Source organism: Syngnathoides biaculeatus, chromosome 2, assembly GCF_019802595.1.
Source record: "Syngnathoides biaculeatus isolate LvHL_M chromosome 2, ASM1980259v1, whole genome shotgun sequence".
Taxonomy (NCBI): domain Eukaryota; kingdom Metazoa; phylum Chordata; class Actinopteri; order Syngnathiformes; family Syngnathidae; genus Syngnathoides; species Syngnathoides biaculeatus.
The window spans coordinates 5,828,001-5,851,657 of NC_084641.1; the positions used below are offsets into that span (position 1 = coordinate 5,828,001).

General features: G+C 42.5%; 2 protein-coding genes across 3 annotated transcripts in view; one reads left to right on the forward strand and one right to left on the reverse strand.

The window, feature by feature from the left end:
• Positions 1-32: 32 nt before the first annotated feature.
• Positions 33-5,138, forward strand: ribc1 (RIB43A domain with coiled-coils 1). Of its 2 annotated transcripts, XM_061828885.1 has the most exons (8): positions 41-358; positions 1,017-1,232; positions 1,306-1,523; positions 1,598-1,712; positions 2,393-2,511; positions 3,046-3,276; positions 4,695-4,861; positions 4,938-5,138. In XM_061828885.1, exons 2-8 carry the CDS (start codon positions 1,034-1,036, stop codon positions 5,017-5,019), a joined length of 1,131 nt encoding a protein of 376 aa, XP_061684869.1. In that variant the 5' UTR covers positions 41-358; positions 1,017-1,033; the 3' UTR covers positions 5,020-5,138. The 2 variants fall into 2 exon arrangements, with proteins under 2 accessions (XP_061684878.1, XP_061684869.1); XM_061828894.1 differs by lacking the exon at positions 1,017-1,232 and having other exon boundaries at positions 33-358.
• A 370-nt stretch (positions 5,139-5,508) lies between these two features.
• Positions 5,509-23,657, reverse strand: part of l1cama (L1 cell adhesion molecule, paralog a) — a 53,057-nt gene continuing 34,908 nt past the window's right edge. Inside the window, exons 5-27 of the mRNA XM_061828959.1 lie at positions 22,544-22,666; positions 22,021-22,191; positions 21,018-21,132; positions 20,633-20,817; positions 19,279-19,410; positions 19,033-19,179; positions 18,839-18,950; positions 17,246-17,406; positions 17,004-17,163; positions 16,654-16,778; positions 16,409-16,510; positions 16,021-16,218; positions 15,876-15,946; positions 15,564-15,789; positions 15,360-15,475; positions 14,622-14,838; positions 14,305-14,427; positions 10,583-10,759; positions 10,381-10,494; positions 10,138-10,287; positions 9,725-9,856; positions 8,405-8,477; positions 5,509-8,098 (exon numbers count right to left, since the gene is read on the reverse strand). Of these exons, the coding sequence (XP_061684943.1) occupies positions 7,849-8,098; positions 8,405-8,477; positions 9,725-9,856; positions 10,138-10,287; positions 10,381-10,494; positions 10,583-10,759; positions 14,305-14,427; positions 14,622-14,838; positions 15,360-15,475; positions 15,564-15,789; positions 15,876-15,946; positions 16,021-16,218; positions 16,409-16,510; positions 16,654-16,778; positions 17,004-17,163; positions 17,246-17,406; positions 18,839-18,950; positions 19,033-19,179; positions 19,279-19,410; positions 20,633-20,817; positions 21,018-21,132; positions 22,021-22,191; positions 22,544-22,666 (3,380 nt within the window). The 3' untranslated portion in view covers positions 5,509-7,848. The remainder of the gene's footprint in view (positions 8,099-8,404; positions 8,478-9,724; positions 9,857-10,137; positions 10,288-10,380; positions 10,495-10,582; positions 10,760-14,304; positions 14,428-14,621; positions 14,839-15,359; positions 15,476-15,563; positions 15,790-15,875; positions 15,947-16,020; positions 16,219-16,408; positions 16,511-16,653; positions 16,779-17,003; positions 17,164-17,245; positions 17,407-18,838; positions 18,951-19,032; positions 19,180-19,278; positions 19,411-20,632; positions 20,818-21,017; positions 21,133-22,020; positions 22,192-22,543; positions 22,667-23,657) is intronic.

Genomic DNA, 23,657 nt, shown 5'->3' on the forward strand with positions numbered 1-23,657 from the left:
CAGCTTCTCGCGAGATTGAACATGCTATGATTTGTTTTTTTTTTCCGTTTGTTTTTCTTCGAAATACAACGCAGTCAAAATTTTGTATACTGCACTGTACTGTACTGTTATTGTTTGACATATTACCTTCAATTCAACGACTAAAGCCTTGGAAATTAATTTCAATATATGAAAAAAAGTAAGGTGTTACCATGGTCACCGAGGGCCGCAAACACAGCAGGGCTGCGTTGGCGCTTGAACGATTCCTGTGAAAGAAATTTTATCGCGGCGGGGAGTGCCGTTTAAATATATTGTTGATTCAGTCTCAACTTGAGAATTTGAAGAGCTAAGAGATAAACCGACTAAACAGCTTTATCTGGTAAGTGTCGGGTGATTCAAAAATACAAAAGTTGTACAGTGTAAAGGTGTCCAAACAACGGCCCGGAGCCATTTGTGGTCCGCCGTCAGTTTTTATTTCATTTTGTTTTATTTTATTTAATCTAGGAGCATATATTTTAAAAATAATATTTGTTATAATGCTATTGAATGTGGCTGTTGAAAAGTGTGAAAAATGTGACTCCCACAATCACCCAAAATGTAAATGGGTGGTTCGGAGACATTCTGCCTGATGCCAGCAAATTATGGAAAGAAACTGAAATAGTAACAAACATTCTGTTTATAATATCATGTCATTGGGTAATAAATCAGTGTTCATTCTTGACATCATTACAACCTATGAGCTAGACTTTGTGCCAATAAATGAAAGGCAGTTCATAGAAAGTAACTGAAATAGCATTTTAAATTAAGCAACATCGAAAAAAATGTATTTCATGAACAAGTGTCACAGGGCAAAACAGACAGTGGTATTGCCGCTATTTTTAAGTCATTATTTCAGTGTAAATAAATTATACTGGGTGATTTCATTCTTTTGAATATTTCTGTTTTTTAGTAAAAGGTGATTCAAAGTATGTTGAGGTGTTTTTTTTAATACATAACATAACATATTAAAACTGCACAAATGCACATTTTCCTTACAGACTTCCAAAAAGAGAAAATGTACAAAGTCAATTTCCCTCTTGACCAATCGATTGAGACTGCTGTGGAGCGGAGACAGGCTGCCGAGGCTGCACGCAAGGCTCGAATTTTCAATACAAGGCTGCGTGTAATGGGCCTTGACCTGGATGCACTCCACAAACAGACTCAGGAGAAAACGCACCGCGAGCGAATGGAGCGAGAAAGGGACAAAGCTTTTGGTAAAAGATATAGAGAATGACAGACAAGACAGGATTGAGAATAAACGAAATATTATTTCTGTGCATGTTGCAGATCGGATGAGACTGGAGCACGATGAAGCGTTGTTGCGGCAAGACATAGAGGAAAGAAAAGTGCGTGAAGCTTTGCACGCAGCCCTGGCTCAGTACTGGAGAATCCAGCAGTGTGCGGAGGACTCCCATGACGCAGATCTCAAGTGCGGCCTGAGGGGGGCATTCGAGATCAATGTTCCAGAGGCTGAGCTAGGGCCTGCCAGCATGCAGATCTTTCAGGTAGGCCATGCCTGATGGGTGCAAACAAAGACATGGTTCATAAAAAGATGTGACCTTATTTGGGTGTTCCGTAGGGTGAAGATATTGGAGTGGCACAGCGGAGGAGAGAACAAATGAAACAGACAGAACGCAATCTGCTGGCACAAATAGTCCAAAAGGAGAGAAGGTGCATGGAAAATAAGCACAGAGGTGATTCTATTCCATTCTATTGCTAGATATTATATGTATGTCACTGCTTTAAAAATAATGCTCGAGTAATATTATATAATAATTGAGTAATTACTGCCAGACTTTGTACTGTCATAGGGTGCACGTGACCAAAGGATTCACACAAATTCTGATTCTAAGGTTAACATATATTTTAGAACAACACCTAATGACAGGAGCAATGGGCTTGAGATCACAGATGGAAATTCCCCAGACTTTGTTGGCAGAGTGATATAAATAACGGAAGACAGATTCCGGAAGACTTCGAATTATGCTGGCAACAGGGTTGTTAAATTAGTGTACTCTAAATCTCGTGTGTATGAATTGCTGATATTTTTAATACAGAATGGGAGTCATTCCCAACCTATTCGATCGATCATTCCTTCCATGAGCATATCAGCAAAAAAAAAAGTGTGTACGTATTCTATTCTTTAGAATTTTATTCAATTACATTTTTTTCATCTATGGAAGATGACACAAACACATCTAGTAATCGGAAACTCGTGTCATACTTTCCTGCACAATCATGCATTCCCCACACCCCTTGTTTCTACGGGCTATTGATTGATACACCTCACAGAGCGCTGTTATGCATGTGTGAGTTCAAATATGACAAATGATTTGAGAAAAGTGTATGGTTTTGAACCTCGTGTGTGTCACAGAGATACTCCAAGAAAAAGAGCTGTTGCAACAGGACCTCCTTTGGAGGCACAAACTTGATGCGGAGCAGGAAGACAAAAAAGCCGTCCGTGTCGCTCTTGACCACTACAATCAAGCTCTGGTATAGTACACACACACACACACACAGGCCCGCACGCAGGTACACACAACATGATGAAACACGTTCAACCATTTTCTGAGCCGCTTATCCTCACAAGTGTCACGTAGTGCTGGAGCCTATCCCATGTATATTTGGGAAGGGGACACATAAACAAACAACCGTTGGAGTAAAACTTGGTTTACTTTTTAATTATGCCGCCCTGGTAATAATTCATAAAATTACAATGTACATATTTATTCATCCAGAGCTACACGAGTGCAAGACCTTATTGCCACCAGAGAAATGATGTCAGCTATAACAGTGCACTTGGGGATATGCAGTATCAGGAGCTCACACCCTGTTTACTCACTCTTCTACTGGTATCAACAACAAATATCACTCAGTTTATTCTAAAATAATAATAAATTACATTATAATTCCCATTCTTACCCACAGTGCCAAAAAGCGTAAATATACGTGACACGCTTGTAACCATTACGATTCATCAATGGACAACATCAATAGTGAGGCCCGACAGTGCTTGGCTCCCCGCAGGCTGTCGAGCAAGCTGAACGACTGAAGGAGTCACACCGGCGAGAGGAGAGGGAGAATCTTGCTGAGAAGTGGAACACATTGACATCCGCTATGATGACTGAGGGTTGGGATGCGGCAGTGAAGCAGCTGCAGGAAGGGAAGCCTGCTGCGACCGACAGGTGGAGAGGCATGAGCCCCGACCAGCTGAGTGCCATCCACAAAGAAAGAGAGGCGCAATGCGTAGAGAGACAGGTACGGAGATGATGGGACCTTATTATCAAGCCACAAGGTTTTCAAAAGCGCTTGACACGTATTTGTGTATCCATTGAACTTTGCAGGGTCTTCCTAGCCACAGGTAGTAGATGGTAGATGAGACAAATACCCACGGTGGTGTTTGCGTCTCCAAATTCATACAAAGTGGATCCAGTAGCTCCATTTATTTATCCAGAGCAATCCTGGATCATCCACTGAGGTCACTGTTGTGTCAGGTGGTATTTGGAGCATGTTAACTGGTAGTGGGGGTTTCTTTTGGACAATTTTCATCCAGAACTGGTGTCTGGTTTCTTTCTGGGATGTTGTTAGGAATTGAGCATGGGTAAATAAGATTCTTAATTCTAAGTGGACTGGTTGTCAGTCAATCAGAGAGCATAAAATGACAAACATTCACTGATATACATCCATCCATTTTCTGAGCTGCTTATCCTTACGAGGGTCATGGCAGCCAATCCCAGCTGTCATTGGGCAGGAGGCGGGGTACACCCTGAACTCATTGCCAGCCAATCACAGGGCTCATGGAGACAGACAACAGTTGCATTCACAATGACACTTAGGGGCAATTTAGAGTCTGCAATGAATGCATGTTTTTGGGATGTGGAAAGAAACCAGGGTGCCCAGAGAAAGTCCATGCAGGCACCGGGAGAACATGGAAGCTCCACACAGGCGGGGATGGGATTGAACCCTTGTCCTCCGAACTGTGAGGCCAACGCTTTACAGCTGTCCCACCGTGACACCCTCACATTTACACCTATGGGCAATTCAACTTGTTGAAGGAAGGTGTACTACCTGAAAGGAAAAAAAACGCAAGCACCATGAGAATATGCAAACTCCACACAGAGATGTCCCAACAGAGATTTGAACACAGATCTCCTGATTGTAAGGCAGACTTACTAACCACTAAATCACTGGCCTGCTGCTTAAAACCCAAAAACGAAGGAATGTGTTGACATGAATTGAAGGTGAACCAGTTGTGAAAATGATCAGACCACGCTTGTTTCTTAAATATGTTCTTCATTTTAATCCCTGGTACCACTAAAGGTGTATTACCTGAAGAATACAATGAACATGACATAAAATGAAGTTGATTTCATAATGCTATCTGTCCTATTTGACACACTTGAGATCTTTTTTATCATGGAAAATGGATGTTAAATTAAACTCTTATGAGCTTTTTTTTGTTGTCATCATTATATTTGTCCAAACAAATGTACCTTTAGTTGTACCAGGCATTAAAAATGAACAAGAAACTGAAGAAACAACTAAGAATATTTTCCATGACTGTATAGTAAATCATCTCACCCAACAACTGACTGATACATTGATTAATTGCCATGGCAAAGCTTTTTATACACAATGAGATGATCTTGACAGCCAATCTTTGTTGCCGTGATAAGAGATGGCATGATCTGGAGAAGAAGAGAGATGCGGCGTGGAACTCCCGGCTCGTAGAGGAATCCAGAGAAGCCCAGCAAGAGGAAAAGAGAACGTCAGAACTCAGGCGAGCCAAGCGGATCCAAGATCACCAGTTCAACATGCAGCTGGCTAAAGAGCAGCAAGCACAGTAAGCAACAAATGGAATCCACACTCCAGGAGAACGTTACTACTTTTTGTGTACTTTTGTTTTTTCTTACATGCAGTCAAGAGTATTTGGACAAGGAGGTGTACACCAACAAACCCACTCAGGACTTCTTCTCTCAATTTAACACCACCTCTCGCTGATGCTGAGGTGTGACATCATAATCCAAAAGGATCCAATGATCATGTACAGCAGCGTCGTCTCCTTGTGACACCTCAATATTCTAAAATGATGAATAAAACACAGTACAGATTCTGCCACATACTTTATTGTCTGGTCATACATCCAGTTAGTTACATTGGTAGGCTTATGAAGCAATTACACTGATATTGGCCCCTGATAAAGAGGTGGAAGTGGGACACTCGACTCCAAGCAGTACCAGGTTGTGCTGGCCATATACCACAATGAGGTACCATAAGTGAGATACACTCCCTGAATCCCCTCAGCCCACCAACTCAGTCATTAATCATTCCCAAAATGCTTTTGACCAACAAATATTTTATTAAAAAAGAGGGATGGGGGGGGAGCTCAACTGAAGAACAACGGTTCTCCCCTTTGACAAAAAGCAGAAGAAGTGGCAGTTCAGTGAACCTAATGTGTGTGTGTGTGGTGTGTGTGTGTGTGTGGTGTGTGTGTGTGTGTGTGCATGCGCACACATGCAAGCTTAAGCCTCATTCATAGCTAACACTTGTCAGAATAGAGACAACAAGCACAGATGTTTAGCAGCAAATAGAAGATTGGCTTATTTTGTGTCGTATATGTCCCTATATGAAAATACATATCTCTATATCTCCTGAATACATTAGTGTGTTTGTGTGTGTGAGCAAACGTGTGTCTGGGAGTGTTTGGGTGTGCGTGCGTGTGTTTGTGTGCGTAAACTAATCAAACCACAAGGAGATGCTTTATCGGTGCCCCTTGCCTTGTCGGGCATCCAATGTCTTTTACAGCTGGCACAGTGATGTGACACTTGTCTCACAGTCAGCTTTTATATGACTAGAGATGCATCAACTGTACATGCTCCATGCGGTGTTGCATCCTACTTTTCACAACTGCATCAGACAAAAAAAAAAATTAGGGGAAAAAAACTGCAGTGCATTGCCATTTGCTATGAAACATTCATTGGAATGGAAATATTTACAGACATAAAATGTACACTTTTCCAGAAAAATTGAGAACACTTGCGGACAAAATGCTTTTATCCCTTTTTAAATGTTTATTTTACCTTCTTTTCATTTGCTAAACAGCCAATTTTTACTGCAATACTATGCCCATAACAAAAGCAACATTACAAAGCATAAAAGTGACGGTTTGCTTTAAGATGATACTCAGACATTTTAGACTTACACATTTTTAAAGCCTTCATGATTGGGTTCAACAAAGCAATCTTTTGAGGGACGTATTTACATTTGTCAAGTGAGGAAAAAGGTCCTGCTCGATTCATTGCCACGCATACACTCTCCTGTACCCGGTATAGCTGGGATGTTGTAGTCTGTTGCGTGTAAAGGTAGACCCAAGGTTATTCATACCCTGGACAAATTTTGAGTTAAAGTGCATCCTTTTTTTTTTTTTAATTATTATTATTATTATTTTTAAATAGTGATTATACTATGCCTTTATAACAGTAAGCATATATTCATGAAAAATGACAATAAGTATTGGGACTGTTTTATCCAAATGTAGAAATACCAAGTATTGATTATGAATTAAAATCTTTAGAGGTTTCTTTTGACATTTGATGTGTCCCATCTATCTAAATTTTCAACAAATTATATAACACTTTTTGTCAAAATGTTGTCGGGGTATGAATAATTTACAGACTGAAATGTAATCATGTAAGGACTAAAAAGAATACATTCTCTGGATGTAATGAAAATACCAACTATTTGCCTTAAGACTGCCAATCATTTCAGGTTCCTGCAATATTCAACTGCGTTAATGAGCGTCTGGTGTTTACCCACAAGACTCCACCCCTTTTCTGCAAGTAGGCCACTGCTCCTCAAACAAAATGTGGACTGTGACAGTGTAGAAAGAGACAAGGACGAGATACAAAAAGCAAACTGTAACTCTTGACACAAAACGTAGAATATCATCTCCAATCATAACATTACACTTAATGATGGACTAATGACATCAGTCTGGTGCTCTATGCAAAACCCAGCAGGCACAGGAATTGTAAGGACCAGGAGCTATAATACTGTAATATGGCTAAACAGATACATGTAGATGCAGATATATACACCAGATGCTACTCGGCATTTTCACAGCAAGTTCCTCTTAATGCATTCTGTGTTAGCTATGGTAAGAAACCTGGCTTCAGTTCTCTCGGTCAAAAGATCTCAAATCCATGAAATAAGTCAATAAAGAGAAGTTAAAACATGACATACATATCTTTGGGTATATACAGTACTGTGTGTGTGCGTGTGTGTATGTGGATTTAATGTTCAAATATGAAAATGGGATTAGATCAAATAGATGTAAAAAAAAAATCACTGGCACTTACATTGAATCATTTAAGAAAATGGGATAAATTATGATTATGGGGCACACCAGCTGTGTCCCATTATGCTTCTCTTTCAGTCGACAGTTGCTCTAATACGCAGCCTCCTTAGAACCTTACTACTGCAAAACATTCTTTTTTAAAACTTTTCTCAAGAGGATTTGAGGCAACAAATAAAGAGAAGATGAATGAAAGTTAGTCTTTTACGTTATCCACAACACAGATGACAAAGGATCTGAGAGAGTGAAAGGATTTCTCCATGTCAGGGTCAGTCTAATTTATGTCACGTTGTCCAATACCTTGAATTCTCCTTTGGTCAAAACGGTCTAGTCCATCAGATGACATCACCAGCATCTGAATTGTCAATACATTGATTGTGTCTTGGTCATCAAACTACTCAGCAGGGAACAGGAGTGTACGGGCACATATGTGTTGACATGTTTTGGTCTGACGGTCCTCCACGGATGCATGGAGGTTAATCGAGGATAGTGACTTGGTTGGGCAGGCCATTGGCAGCTGAAGAATTGGTGGTGGTATTAACCAGGGTGTTATCTGGCACCTCTGGGTCCTCGCTGGGCCGACTGAACTGGCTGGCCAACGACTCATCCAGGTTGATCTCGGTGGTCAACACGCTACTCCCATTGAAGTCCAAGTTGTCTTCGCTACACAGCTTGCTCTCCTCACACAATGACGGCTGGCTGGCAGTGCGCTTATCCTCCAGATCACTATGAAAAGGAGGAAATTAATGATTGGGGGAGTAGAGCAGATGCTTCTCTTGAAGTATCACAGGCAACATGCGAGACGAAGCAGGTCATAGAAAAAGTTGCAGATAGACCTGTGCACTATTTGGGATCGGCATTAGAAAACAGCATACCTTTCAAGAGATCTGCAAAGCAGGAGCAGGCATCAGTGAGAAGACAGGACATTAAGGGGAGCAGAGAGGGTTAAGGAAGCCAAACATCGAAGAGGGAATCACGATAGAATCACAAGTCCAAATCCAAAGGGATCAACAGAAAAATAACATGACCAACCTGTACTCTCCAAAGGTCTCATCCTTCATTGGCCGGGCTTCTGAGTCCATAGGGCCTTCCTCTTTGTCTTTCACTATGAGGGAGAGAAGTAGTTGGACTTCAATATCAGTTTGTCTGTCACTTTTCAAGAATTATTTGGGGCTTGATCACATAAAAAGGTCTCACAGCACTTTTCATAACAATACATTGGGGACTCAAGCAAGGGGTCTTTAAAGCCAAGTGTCATTTCTCATGTCTTCCAATTTGCTGCAGTCAGAGAGGACTGGCTGACACAATATGGAGTATGTCCTGAACTACTTTGTGACACCACAGGGAATCCCACATGGTCAAGCACTTTGGTGAAGGAAGCAAAAGAAAAAGCTTCCAAGTAATCTAAGAAGAAACCTCAAATGAAACCAAGAAGGTGCAAGTACATGAGCCTTCAACTGGAATGTTCCCTATTTATGATAATCCACCCTTTAATACCACCACTATCACGTTGCAACTAACCATCAAAAGAATACAAATATGTGCTATAACAGCACACCATTGTGTCATGTACAGCCTCTGTAGTTGTTCAGAATTAATATTTATTAAAAAAAATGTATGAAAATACAAAACATTTTGATAAAATACATCCTGCTTACCAAAGGTGCAGATTATTATTATTGTTACAATGGAACCTCGAAGTTCAAATGTCTCAGTGGTTGTAGAAATCATTTTTTGACCAAAAAATCTGTGTAAAAAATACTTTGGTTTTCAACACAATTCTTAGTGTTTGAACACCCGTGTTGACCGGGTGGCCAACTCGAGCCGATACAGGGTGGTGCTGAGAAGAGCTGCTACCCACTTCAAGTCAAGCAGTCACTCATCCTCAAGCCAGTGCGTCCTCATAGTTTGAGCATGGACATTCGCGAGTGCTTCTCAAGATTGCTTGTTGTTATTTTTACAGTATTTCGCTTCCCATCGGCCCAAAGAAAGACAGCAGTGCTACCAGCACCGAAGGAAAAGGAAAGTTGAGCGAACCACAGGGGATCTAAGTACAAAAATGGGGGACGTGTTTGTTACAGTTCTTGTTCGTATCGTACTGCTAAATTAACTATTTTGACGATCCTTAAGAATAAAAACGTAATAAAAGGCAGTTCTGATTGGCTAAATGAAACAGTTCCACTCAATGAAGAAATATAATTTTGTTTCTTAAATGCAGGTCAATGCTTTTGATGTGTTTAGGACCCACCACTGCTAGGTGCTACTTTTCCGAGCTTCCAAAGTCAAGAGTCCGACAATAATACCTTTGAACCTCCACTAACTAGTCCAATTCTAAAGAACATTCAGACTTGCCTGAATACTTCCCCCCTTTGTTCCTCCGGACAAAGCAAAGGATGAGCAGTATAAGCAGCAGGAGCACAATGGCGCTCACCAACCCAATGAACCAGCCCTGGGTCGCAACGCTGGGCTGCACCTCAGTCACTCCTTGAAAGCAAATAGGTGTTTGTTATCAAAAGGATGGCAAAACACAAGAGACGGGAAGGCTTCAAAAGATGACACATCCAAACAAGACACCAAATTATGATTTCTGACAGGCTGGCATCTCTCAAGGGAAATGAAAAATCCACCAAACAAATCATCTCATCAGACCAACACTTGAAAGCACTTCAATAGCAAAGCATGGAACGACAAGCATTTCTCTGTGGGGTTGTTTTTATAGTTAAACACCGAAGACTGGCAGACAAGATAAAAGAAGGTGCTGTTACCTGTTCCCACTGTGTCAATCTCAGTCTGAAAGAAAGTGAGGTTGCTGTACAAGAAGTTCAGATGATAATGACATCCAGGTCTTAGGCCCTGAAGCTGGTAGAAGGACTGAGAGGAATCCAATTTCTCCGTATTTTTCCATTTATCACCATCTATGCAAACATAAAATAATCTTAAGAGCCACTTCCAAAAGGTCATTGTTTTGACAAAACAGTTAATTCCATGAAGTGATGGAGTTTCTCTACCATTATTCTCGAGATATCGGATCTGGAATCTAACATTCCTATGCCTCTTCTTCGCCACCCAAGTAATATTAACAAAGTTTTCTCCAGGAGACACAATGATGTTGACAGGAGGGACTGAAAAACATTCATGGAGAGGAAATAGCATTTGTAGATCAGTGAAGCATAAACGTGTCCGCTCCGTGAGGTAAAAGAAACTCTGTACCTCCATCCAGAGTGGTGGCACCTTCCCTCATGATTGGTTCTCCTTCTCCAGCAGCAGTCCGCCCCCTCAGGTAGAACCGGTAGTGGCTATTACGATCCAGGCCCTTCAGAGTTAGATGACTGATTGCGGGATCATCTATTTTTTTCATCTGCATGGGGCTGTCATCACTCTCTACGACTGAATGTGTATGAAGATACAACCAATCTGTGTGTAAATGACTTGACAGAGTAACTTTATAGTAGTCATTTTAATGCAAATGTCATTGAAGTTAGGGGTTAAGTATCGGGTAGGTTGAGGTTTAATTGAGGACCTAGACCTGGTTGGGCAGGCCACTGGAAGGTTTTCGTTTTCAGGATCAGAAGTGTGCTCCAGCCCAACCCAGCATGTAACATCTTCTTCTTTTTCTTTCGGCTTGTCCCATTAGTGGTTGCCAAAGCGTGTCGTCTTTTTCCATCCAACCTTATCTCATGCATCATCCTCTCTGAGCACCCACTGTCCTCGTGCCCTCTCTCACAACATCCATCAACCTTTTCTGTGGTCTTCCTCTCGCTCTTTTGCCTGGCAGCTCCATCCTCAGCACCCTTCGACCAATATACTCACTCTTTTGCCTCTGAACATGTCCAAACCACCGAAGTCTGCTCTCTCTAACCTTGTTTCCAAAACATTCAACTTTGGCTGTCCCTCTAATGAGCTCATTTCTATTCCTATCCAGCCTGTTCACACCAAACAAGAACCTCAGCATCTTAATTTCTGCTACCTCCAGTTCTGCAGCCTGTTGTTTCTTCAAAGCCACCATCTCTAATCCGTACATCATGGCCGGTCTTACCTCTGTTTTATAAACTTTGCCCTTCATCCTAGCGGAGACTCTTCTGTCACAAAGAACATCAGACACCTTCCGCCAACTGTTCCACCTCACTTGGACCCATTACTTCCCTTCCTTACCACACTCACCATTGCTCTGTATTGTTGACCCAAAGTATTTGAAGTCGTCCACCCTCGCTATCTCTTCTGCCTGGAGCTTCACTCTTCCTCCTCCGCCCCTCTCACTCATGCACATATATTCTGTTTTACTTCAGCTAATCTTCATTGCTCTCCTTTCCATTGCGTACCTCCATCTTTCTAATTGTTCCTCTGCCTGCTCCCTGCTTTCACTGCCGATCACAATATCATTTGCGAAGATCATTGTCCAAGGGGATTTCAGTAACCTGGTTTGTTAGCCTATCCATTACTACCGCAAACAGAAAGGGGCTCAGCCCAGAATCCTGATGCAGTCCCACCTCCACCTTAAATTCTTCTCACACACCTACAGGACATCTCACCGCTGTTCCGCTGCCCTCCTACATGTCCTGTAATTTTCTAACATATTACTCCGCCACAACAGACTTGCGCATGCGGTACGACAGATCCTCTCTTGGTACTCTGTCATAGGCTTTCTCTACGTCTACAAAGACACAATGTAGCTCCTTCTGACCTTCTCTGTACTTTTCCACTCGCATCCTCAAAGCAAATAATGCATCTGTGGTACTCTTTCTAGGCATGAAACCATACTGTTGCTTGCATACACTTACTCTGTCCTGAGTCTAGCCTCCATTACTCTTTCCCATAACTTTATTGTGTGGCTCATCATCTTTGTTCCTCTGTAGTTTCCACTGTTCTGAACATCATCTTTCTTCTTAAAAATGGGGACTATCATACTTTTCCTCCATTCTTCTGGCATCTACTCTCCCGCGAGTATTCTATTGAATAAGTTGGTCAAAAACTCCACAGCCACCTCACCAAATTGCTTCCATACCTCCAATGGTATGTCATCAGGACCAACTGTCTTTCCATTTTTCATTCTGTTCAGTGCATTTCTAACTTCTCCTTGCTAATCATTACCACGTCCCGGTCATTCATGCTTGCCTCTTGTACTCTACCTTCTCTCCCATTTTCTTCATTCATTAACTTCTCAAAGTATGCTTTCCATCTACTGAGCACACTACTGGCACCAGTCAACATATTTCCATCGTTATCCTTAATCACCTTTACTTGCTGCAGATCCTTCCCATCTCTATCCCTCTGTCTGGCCAACCTGTAGAGATCCTTTTCTCCTCTATTCATATCCAACCTGGTGTACATGTCGTCTAATGCCTCTTGTTTACCCTTCGCCACCTCTACCTTTTCCCTAAGTCGCATCTCAATGTATTCCTTACATCTCTCCTCAGTCCTCTCTGTGTCCCACTTCTTCTTCGCTAGTCTCTTTCCTTGGATGACTTCCTGTATTTTGCGGTTCCACCACCAATTCTCCTTCTCCCCTTTCCTACCAGAAGACAACCCAAGTACTCTCCTGCCTTCCTCTCTGAATACGTTGGCAGTAGTATTCCAGTCTTGTTGACCATCGAGAGCCTGTCTCATCTCTTTCCAAAAGGCCACACAACATTCTTACTTTCTCAACTTCCACCACCTGATTCTCTGCTCTACCTTTGTCTTCTCAATCTTCCTATCCGCTACCAGAGTCATCATAAACACCACCATCCTATCCTGTCGAGCCACACTCTCCCCCACCACTACCTTACAGTCAGTAACCTCCTTCAGATTACATCGTCTGCACAAACTATAATCCACCTGCGTGCTCCTACCTCAGCTCCTGTAGGTCACTCTACGTTCCTGTCTGTTCTGGAAATGAGTGTTCACCACTGCTGATTCCAGCCTTTTTGTGAAGTCCACCACCAACTGACCCTCAAAGTTCCTTTGCTGAATGTCATACTTACCCATTACTTCTTCATCACCCCTGCTTCCTTCTCCAACATGTCAATTGAAATCTGCACGAATCACAACTCTCTCTCTGTCTGGGATGTTCAGGACTACTTCATCTAGTTCCTTCCAGAATTTCTCTTCCAACTCAAGGTCACATCCTACCTGTGGGGGCATAGCTGCTAATCACATTATACATAATACCTCAATTTCAAATTTCATCATCATCACTCGATCTGATACTCTTTTCACCTCCAAGACATTCCTAGTCAGCTCTTCTTTTAAAATACCCCTACTCCATTTCTCTTTCCAACTACTTCATGATAAAATAGTTCAAACCCTGCACCTAAACTTCTAGCCTTACTCGCTTTCCACTTGCTCCCTTGGATGCACAATATATCAACCTTTCTCATAATCATCATCTCAACTAACTCCTGAGCTTTTCCTGTCATAGGAAAGTCCATTCCATTGAAAGTCCCGACACACAGCTGTATGGTCTGTGCATTCCTTTTCTTCTGTCAACTAAGCCACTTTCCTCCTCTTTTTTGTCTTCGACGTACATTATCTGAATTTCTACCTAAGCCTTGCAGATTAGCAGTTCTGGGGGCAGGTGTAGGAAGCCCGGGGCACAACCTAACCGTTATGGAATTCGTATGACGAACGTTCATATATGTTTGGCACAGTTTTACGCCAGATGTTCTTCCTGATGCAACCCTCTGCATTTATCCGGGCTTGGGACCGGCTGACAGGTAGCACATATATTGTGCTGCCCAATGGGCTGCAGATTGTCAAAAAGAAGAAGCAACCAAATAAACAAAGTCAGCACATAAGATACACAATTCACATACTACCTAATCTATGTTAAAGTTAAGGTCAAATGAAAGCAATCACAAAAAAACAGTCAGCACATAAGGTACATACATCACATACTACCTGTGTGAAAATATAAAGGATATGGCGATAACATAAGGTACATTAATGATGCTCACTTTGTTGGTACTGCAAGAGGTACCCTATAAGAATCCCATTGGGTTGTCTTGGCGGTGTCCAGCGTAGTATCATTTCTGTCTCAGATGGACTGTCTAGCACCAAGGATGTTGGAGGATGAGGAACTAGTCAAAGAAAATAGTTGGTCAAATCGGATTTGAAATTGCACCCAGCAGTCAGAAATTTGCTTCACTTTTTCAAATCTCACTTAACACAAAAGCATTTCCATTCTGTTTTGTTAATCCCAGTCACTTTATCACCTTCTCTCTCTCAACCCACTTGATCCCCCACCTTTCATCTTGGCTCCCCTCTTTCTTACCTCCCTCATCAGTCTCGAAGGAGAGCATCTCAGATGGTGGCCCATCTCCTTTGCTGTTGAACACGCTGACAGTCAAGGTGTAGTGGGAGTATGGTCGGAGATCGGCAATCACCTTCCTCTCCTCATTGGCCCCTGCTTCCACTATAACAGTGGTTGTTGGCTCCCTGGCCCCTTGAGATCCGTGGTGATCCCGAGGGCCAAACCGATTCAAGTGAATCTGGAGCCAGAAAACATTTTTTTCAAAGACACGTATTTCCTTTCATTTTTTTTTTATCTAGCTATCCATTTTCTTTTGCTTATCTGTCACACTTGTGGTATGGCTAAACTTCCTTGTCTTCAGCCACCTTTTCTAATTTGATCGAAGGAACACCAATGCATTTCCAGGACAGTTGTAAAAGTGACAGAGGTCTACCTTACGGGGATCCCTTCCAGTTGGACATGCCCGTAACACCCCAACCGGGGGTCTACTCTGAGCGATCTCAACTGTAGAAACGTGGATCGAACCGGCAAAGTCAAAAGCAATGTAATCAATCCGTCCATCTCATAATCCATCCTCACTCATGAACAATACCCCAAGATACTTCACCTCTTCTACCTGAAGCATGACTTTGCTCAGCGAGGACAATTCACCCATTTCTGACTGAGGACCAAGGCCTCTGAATCACTGACCAATATGTTAAAGTTATACCAGATGGTAATGCTAATACCAGAACAACAATACATAGATTTGAGTGGTACCTTGTAGCCTAGCAAATGTCCTCTGACAGTGTCTCTGTCTATTGCAGCCCAGGTCACCCCAATGGCAGTGCTGTTTAGTATAACAATTCCCACACCCATGGGGGCCTCCAGTGGAACTAAGGTACAAAGACAAAACAGATTAATACAATACAGAATGCAAATGTTGATGGTCAAACACTTGAATCGAGAAACAATTTCTCTTACAATTTTCACCCGAGTAGCCAATAACAGGGTCTGGCTCAGGTCCCTCCCCTTTCTCATTGACAGCCTGCACTTTGATCTCAAATGCAGAAAAGTTGCCTATCTTAGTGACAAGAAATGGGGGCGCAGTTGTGTAGCTTGGGTGCCAGTTAGGGCCGCTCCCCACCACCCGCCTCCACAGCACACGGTACTTGAAGTCAGGTCCATTAAAGTCCCGTTTGTCCATTTCCTGTCATAAGAGGAATATTGGCCTATGAGGCATGAAAACCTTTGGAAAATATTTGATGCTGCTTCATGCAATTGCACATCTGGTACCTCCCAGGTGATGACGAGCGTATCTGGATCAGTGGATTCGCTTCTGACATCTTCTGGGTTATTGTCTGGTGCTATGGTCATAACATTTCAGGTAATAGTACGGCAATACAAATGCTCAGCTATAAACGCTACAAATTGCTCTAACCTTCTGCCGCTGTGTTGTAGATTTCAGACGGCTTGCTAGGAGCACTCTTACCCACCTCGTTGATGGCAATGACACGGAAACGGTACGACATGAATGGCCACAGAGAGAGAATGGCATGGTTGTTGTTCCCTGATACTCTGCTGAACTCTTCCCAACCGCGTTCATTTGAAACCTGATCCTCAAACTCAATCACGTACTCTGCAGATATATATGAGAGAGAGAGAGAGAGAGGAGAGAGAGAGAGAGAGGAGAGAGAGAGAGAGAGAGAGAGAGAGAGAAAGAGAGAGATGTAAAGTTTAATGGATCCTTACGGAATCATTCAGGATGTGGAGGAGTTCTTAGCTAAAGGTCAATCATCTCAAAATCTGTGTGTCAATACTAAACTAACCAATCACAGGGCTGTTGTGTTCATCCCCAGGAATCCAACTGAGGGTGACTGAGCGTCTTTTAGGATGTGCGAGCTGCAGAAGAGTCGGAGGGTCTGGACGATCTGCAGATAATTAAATGTATAAAATATAAATATATCACTATGACCACCTATTGTGATTTATTTTGCATGACTAAAGTGCTCAGCTCTCATCTAATTTTCAAAAAGTATTTAATGCCCATTTGATCACTTGGTTTTGAGCTAACCATGCAGAGTGAGTGTGCCAGTTGCTTCAGCCATGTCAAGACTAGTGATGATCTGACAAGTGTAGTTTCCTTCATCCACAGGTTCTATATTAGAGATAATCAAGTCCGGTCCTTCAAATGTGTATCTAAAAGAAGGGAAGTTGGAAATTAATATTTTCATATAAAGCTGTCATCCACACCTGCATAATCTGTAGCTACTGTACTGTAGAAAGATATCCCAGCCTTGCCTAACTTAGTGCCTTTTGTCCATATTTTCATTAGCATATACTATATATTTTATTCCCATACTGTGGTTGATATGGTAGATTTATATTGATTAAACTATGCATTTGAACAGAATGATGTCTAACTTCAGATCACGCCCAGACGCAAAGAGCTTCTGGTCATTCTTTCTCCACTGAATAAGTGGGGAGGCCAGTTTGGGGTCCACTAGAGAAAGGCAGGTGAAGATGGCTGTCTGTCCAGGCTGCACCTTCAGCGCTTGTGGAGGTGAAAGGATCACTGTTCTGTCTGTAGGAAAAAAGTAAGGAGAGGCTGAGGTATGTCCCAGCAAAAGCGTGTATAGGTGTGCGTGTGTGTTTGCAGAACTCACTGAGCACCTCCAGCTCTGCACTGATGGACAAGTTAGTGTTTGGCACAGAGCAAGTATAGAAACCCTCATCATCATGTGTGACATTGAAAATTTCCAGACCCCCAGTGGTGAGAGGGTTAATTCTGGAATCAGCCAGAAGGGAGGAGGAACTGCCACTGTGCCTGGAAAAAACACATAAACACACTGTTTAGAACCACTGACATCCGACAGTGCCACCAAGCAGCAGAATTTGTTTCAATTTCCACTGTCAAAGGTTACAAGGATTTTAAAGGGTTCTAAAACTAATCCATTCTATACCACATATTGGTACCCACTATTTATGTACTGACACTTCCATACAAGAATGGGGAAACAGGAGAAACACATAAAGCACAAATTTAAGAAATAATTTGAATTATGACAATAGCGTGGTACTCCAGTGGTTCGCATATCCACCTCCCAGTTCTGAGGTTTAGAATTCCAATCTGCCTTCTTTCTATATGCCCTGCTGTTTGCAACCATGCCTCCTGCTCAAAGTCAGCTACGACATGCTCCAACTCACCTACAACCCAAGTGAGGATGAGTAACTTACAACAAGGCTTACCATTTTGCCATATTCCCAGCACCAAGCCTCAAATCAGATAGCTCTCTCCCTATCAAATGGGTCTCGTTTGTATGATGGTTGAACAGATTAGATATAGATTGACGCCTAACACACCACTGTCATCTGTACTAAGTTTGTTGGCTGTTAAAACTGATAACTGCAGCGACAATAAAATTTAGGAGCAAACGAAACATTTCTTGTTGTGAATAAAATACTCACCAGTTAAACTGGAACTGTATCACCAACTATAAATACTCAGGAAGGATCCTTAAAGAGGGTTTCAGAAGTTCCATCCATCCATCCACCCATCATCCATCCATTTTCTTAATCGCTTATCCTTACAAGGGTCACGGGAGTGCCAGAGCCTATTCCATCTGTCATTGGGCAGGAGGCGGGGTACACCCTAAACTGGTTGCCAGCCAATCAGAGGGCACATACAGACGAACAACAGCCGCACTCACAATCACAACTAGGGGCAATCTAGAGTCTCCAATTAATGCATGCTTTTGGTATGTGGGAGGAAACCGGAGAGCCATGAGAAAACCCATGCAGGCACGGGGAGAACATACAAACTCCAAACAGCCAAGGCTGGGATTTGAACCCCGGAGCTCAGAACTGTGAAGCCAACGCTCTAACCAGTTGCTCCACCATGCCGCCACTCGGTCAGAGGGTGGAAGCAAAATCATTCATGCAAAGACATAAATTCATCTTTTTGGCTCTAAAGTGTTCTCATCCGTCTCAATTCATAAACAGCAGTAACATCCCAAATCTCAATTATGATACTTCCAGACATTGTAAAAGGATGTGTAGATACAAGTTCTTCCAGACGATCGAACAAAGGCTAATTGGATGAGGGCCAACAATCTTCACACTCGAGATGCAACAGTGTTTGGCTGTTAATTAAATGCATCATTCGCAATCAATAAATTAAATACAATGAGAGTCTGTTTTTTAAAACAAGAAAAAGATCAAGTAAGCAGAATGTGCAATTGGTTGCCCGATTGTCTCACCATTTGACTTTTGGTTTCGGAGATCCAAAGTTGTCACATTCCAGCAAAACCTTCTGGCCTTCAGTAACTGTGTAAGTGTTACCATCCTCGGTCAGGATCTGAGGAGGCAGCTCTAAAACAACAACAACAACAAAAAGGCAGATGAGGAACATACAATTTTCTTTGAGTAGGAGTGTTTTACCCGATTCCCTCACCAATGATGTAAACGTTGGTGTTTGAGAGGATAGCTCCGTGCTTGTTGGAAGCCTTGCACTGGTAGATGGCCGTGTCTCCAAAATTGACATCCATTAGAATGAGAGAGCCACTGGCTGTCAAAGTGCGTCTTGGGTCTTTGTCAGTGGCTGCTTGGAAAAAAGAAAATGTGCACGCAGTGGTTAAGCGCAGATAAATGTGTGTGAAGTGCATCGTGTGTTCATGTTTGCATTTGTTGTTGTACTGACATGAGAGGGGGATCCCATTGATGCTCCAAATGATACTTGGAGAAGGGATGCCGTCGGCCTGGCAGTCGAGTCTGACGTTCTCACCGGGTGCGTATAACATACTCACCGGCTCCTTGGTCCAGTAGGGAGCAGCTAGGCAATCAAATAATAAATTATTTTACATAATTTAGTGGATAAACATAACTGAAACTGTGTAGCCTAGCAAGGATTCCCAAATTGACGAGTGCATCCTTGGTGGGGTGATGTATGAAAGCTCATGATGTGTGTTCATATGCCAAATATGAGTTACTAATTACAGTTCCACGACCTGCTTCCTGGCGGCACAGTGGCGCAGCTGGTAAAGTGTTGGCCTCACAGTTCTGAGGTCCCGGGTTTAATCCCGGACCCGCCTTTGCATGTTCTCCCCGTCCCTGCCTGGGTTTCCTCTGGGCACTCCGTTTTCCTCCCACATTCCAAAAACATGCAACATTAATTGGACACTCTTAATTGCCCCTACGTGTGTTTGTGAGTGAGGCTGTTTGTCTCGATGTGCCCTGCGATTGGCTGTCAAGCAGTTCAGGGTGTAACCCGCCTCCTGCCCATTGACAGCTGGGATAGGCTCCAGCACTCTCCGCAAATCTCGTGAGGATAATCGGCGAAGTAAATGGATGGATGAATGGATGGACTTGCTTCCTCCCAAAAAATGTAAATGTTTTTTGTCATCATATTTTCAGTATGACCTGACAGTAGTAGTACATTAGTCAAATAGACTCTGAAAAAATATAAACTCTCCTGCCCCAACTTGTGCCTCTAACTTGATGTGCAAGAAACCACTGTGCACAAGGAAAAACAACCAATCAAACACAAAAGGCCTGACTAGCGATAGTACCAGTGTTGCCCTAGCAAACACACCTCTAGTATATCATCAACTGTGATTGGGGGGGGGTGCTGATGTTAATTTTTGGCCACTCACCAAAGGTCCGTAAACATAAGAGGCATCTGTACGTTGGAAAGCCATTCGGGATCAGCTATACATTAGCTCAAGGAAAAGGGAATGCAGACAGTCAACAGTCACACTAATGTAACTAACTAATATCTAGGGGCAATTTAGATTGTCCTATTAACACATCTTTTTGGGATGTGGAAGGAAACAGGAGTGCCCGGAAAAACCCATGCAGGCACTTGGGAGGGCATGCAAACTCCACACAGGCCGAGCCACGATTTGAACCACGGTCCTCAGAACTGTGAGGCAGATGCTCTAACCAGTCGTTCACCGCCCGTTTTTGTTTTTTAAATTAAAATTTTAAAATTCATTTCAGGATGATGAGAGTGGTGTGCCTTTAATTTACTGCTGTTGAGCGTGTGTTTGGCGTACCTTCCACTGCCACTGTGTATGTGTGTGTGGTCTTCCCTTGGGAATTTTCAGCAAGACACTGATACTCGCCGGCGTCGCTCTCAGAGATATTGGTGAAGCGCAGACGGCGGTCAAACATGTCTTTGGCAGTCCGCGATTCGGACAGCTCACCGTCCTTCCTAATCCACACAACCTTGGGAGTTGGACTGAGGGGGAAGTCAGGGAGGGGTGATTGATTATAAAGGAAAGTAAGTGGAAGGAGACGTGAGAAGCAAAGTTAGCAGAAGAAAGCATCATCAAAATGAATGGTGGCGGGAGTGTCAGGGAGTGAGAGAAAGAAGATCAATTTGATTAAAAAGCGTGTCTCCAGGTTTTATACAGTATATGCTCGCACTTAGACACTCACTAGCCTTGGACGATGCACTCGAGCTCGATGGTCTGCCCCCTGAGTGCATGGTAAGTGCTGTGGCTTCCAGTAGGTCGCATCATGTGGGGCCTCCTGTTCCACTGCACTGAGTTGGCTGAAGCACAAACATTCACGCACAAAAGACAGAAGGCTCAATGTTGAAGTGCTGCTGACTTGGGAAGCTCTTGCAGTGCAAACCAGAGGCACAGAGGTTCTGTATTAAGATTGGGCAGGCTTCTCTGACCTTTGCTTAAGACCCAGAGCTTAGAAACCACATCCCAGTGTGTAACCACGCGTTACCCCTGAGGCTGGGGTGAGGAGTTGACAAGGTCATGACCCCATCACCTGCTGCTTCTGCTAGGTTACGATCGCTTATTTGGTACACAAATTGGATCAATGTTACAAGATATTGCTTTGGAAATTGTGTTTTGGGCACCACAATTTAAAGAGGACGTATTATGTACACTTTTGATTGCTTGTATACAAAGAGTACACCACCATTTGTGTCTTTTGTGAAGTCTCAATCCTAAAATTGTGTCCATAAGTGAGCCATTCAACCAAAATTGTTGCAAGCACAGTTTCGTGGTAGCTAATAGCATTAACTTTGGCACAAATGTTGTGTTGGGCAATCCATCAGCTGTGATTTTTTTTCCACACTACGAGCAACTACAGTTGTGCCCATAAATTAGCATACCCTTCTCCAAGTAGTTCTGCTTAGCTTGTCGCAAAACCCTAGGTCCGCCCCTGTCGTCATGGTAATGAAAGCCGCAATGAGTAGTCGTAGAAAACAATCATGACCCAGTACACATTAAATACAAATTATGAACATCGTCTAGATAAAACGTTACCTATATCTTTGTTGTATACCCATAGAGTAAATGATAAAGGTTCTTTATCACTGACTTTATTCTCAAATACTATCATTCCATTTGCTCTTTCATGGACAAAGTGCATTTCTTTCACATATTCTTTGGTTGATCTTGTCAATTTGGGTGAAACGTACAGGGTTTGACCGTCAGAATCACGGGTTCCTTTGCCAGAATGGTGCGAGTTGCGAGGTACTGGACATTGCAGGTGTAGTCGTCCCGGCTGTCTGTGGTTTTGAGGTTGGCAAAGTACAAGCTACCATCCTTTCCCACAACCACCCGCTCACTCAGTTGGATATGGTGGAGCGCTGCAAGGAGGGATGAGACCACAACAGAATTAAATGGAAGACCATTTAGGGATTATTGTTTAGAAAGTGGCTACCGTAAAGACCTGATTACTAACAGGGCACATTTTAGCTTTTTTTTTCTTCTTTTATTAAGTGTGGACATTTGCTTCTAGAACATTTAAACTTAATGGAACAACAAGTATAAAGCAAATATATTGTATAATGTAATTTAAGTTGACACAGAAGGAGTGGATTCAGTCGTAAGCGTCCATAGTATGATTCAGACTCCCCAACCACAATATTAGGTTGAACAGTCCAGGGAGTGTCAACAGAACAAGAGGATGGCAATGAAATGAAAGAGTGGTCTACTCACTCCAATCCATCCAGTGAATAATGGGCTCCATGGAGCTCTGTGGGGGGTTGCACTTCAGAACAATACTGCTTCCCTCTTCAGATTTCACATGTACTTTTTTCTCTTTCTGCTGGGATGGGGGGGCTGCAGGGGCCAAAGAAGAGGAATTATTGACGAGAAGAGCACCACCACAAGCGTGAACATGTACACAACTAACTGTGCTGTATATACACAGTGGTCCCTTGACACATGAGTTTAATTCGTTCTGTGACCATGCTCGTAATTTAAATCACTCAAATGTGAAATAATTTTCTCCCTTTGAAATCAGTGGATGCAGTAGTATTGGTGGTTTTTCAGAGAGGAAAAAGACTAACTGAAGTTTTCCCCTCATGTATTATTATCTGTCTACATGTGTTGCTCCAACCATGGTGTTAAATCAGCTCTTTCTTAAAGTGTTATAACACTGCAAAATTGATGCTATTTGTTCAGCTGTCATTGTTTGCCGTCAATGCATTTTGCATTGTTTGTTAGCATTAAGTTAAACGGACCTCTTATCCAACGTGCATACAGTGCCTTGTGAAAAGTATTCGGCCTCCTTGAAGTTTTCAACCCATTTCAGGCTTCAACCATAAAGATATTAAAAAAATAATAATAATTGTCACAAATCAACAACAAGTGGGACACAATCGTGAAGTAGAATGAAATTTATTGGAAATTTTATACTTTTTTAACAAATAAAAAACTGAAAAGTGGGGCGTTCAATATTATTCGGGCTCTTTACTTTCAGTGCAGCGTACCCAATTCAGGAGTTCAGTCAGCATCTCTGAATGATCCAATGTTGACTGATGATGATAAATAGAATCTACCTGTGTGTAATCTAGTCTCTGTATAATAGATGCACCTGCTCTGTGATAGTCTCGGGGTTCTGTTTAAAGTACAGAGAGCATCATGAAGACCAAGGAACACACCAGACACGTCCAAGATACCGTTGTGGAGGGCTTTCGAGCCGGATTTGGATACAAAAAGATTTCCCAACCTTTAAACATCTCAAGGAGCACTGTGCAAACAATCATATTGAAATGGAAGGAGTATCAGACCACTGCAAATCTACCAAAACCCGACTTAATTCTTCACC

What these genes read in the sequence shown, in the direction of transcription:
- ribc1 (XM_061828885.1), top strand. Translation starts at nt 1,034, where the DNA reads ATGTACAAAGTCAATTTCCCTCTTGACCAATCGATTGAGACTGCTGTG. An exon ending in CGCAATGCGTAGAGAGACAG is followed by an intron (nt 3,277 to 4,694) that starts GTACGGAGATGA and finishes TGCCGTGATAAG; the next exon opens with AGATGGCATGATCTGGAGAA. An exon ending in GCTAAAGAGCAGCAAGCACA is followed by an intron (nt 4,862 to 4,937) that starts GTAAGCAACAAA and finishes TCTTACATGCAG; the next exon opens with TCAAGAGTATTTGGACAAGG.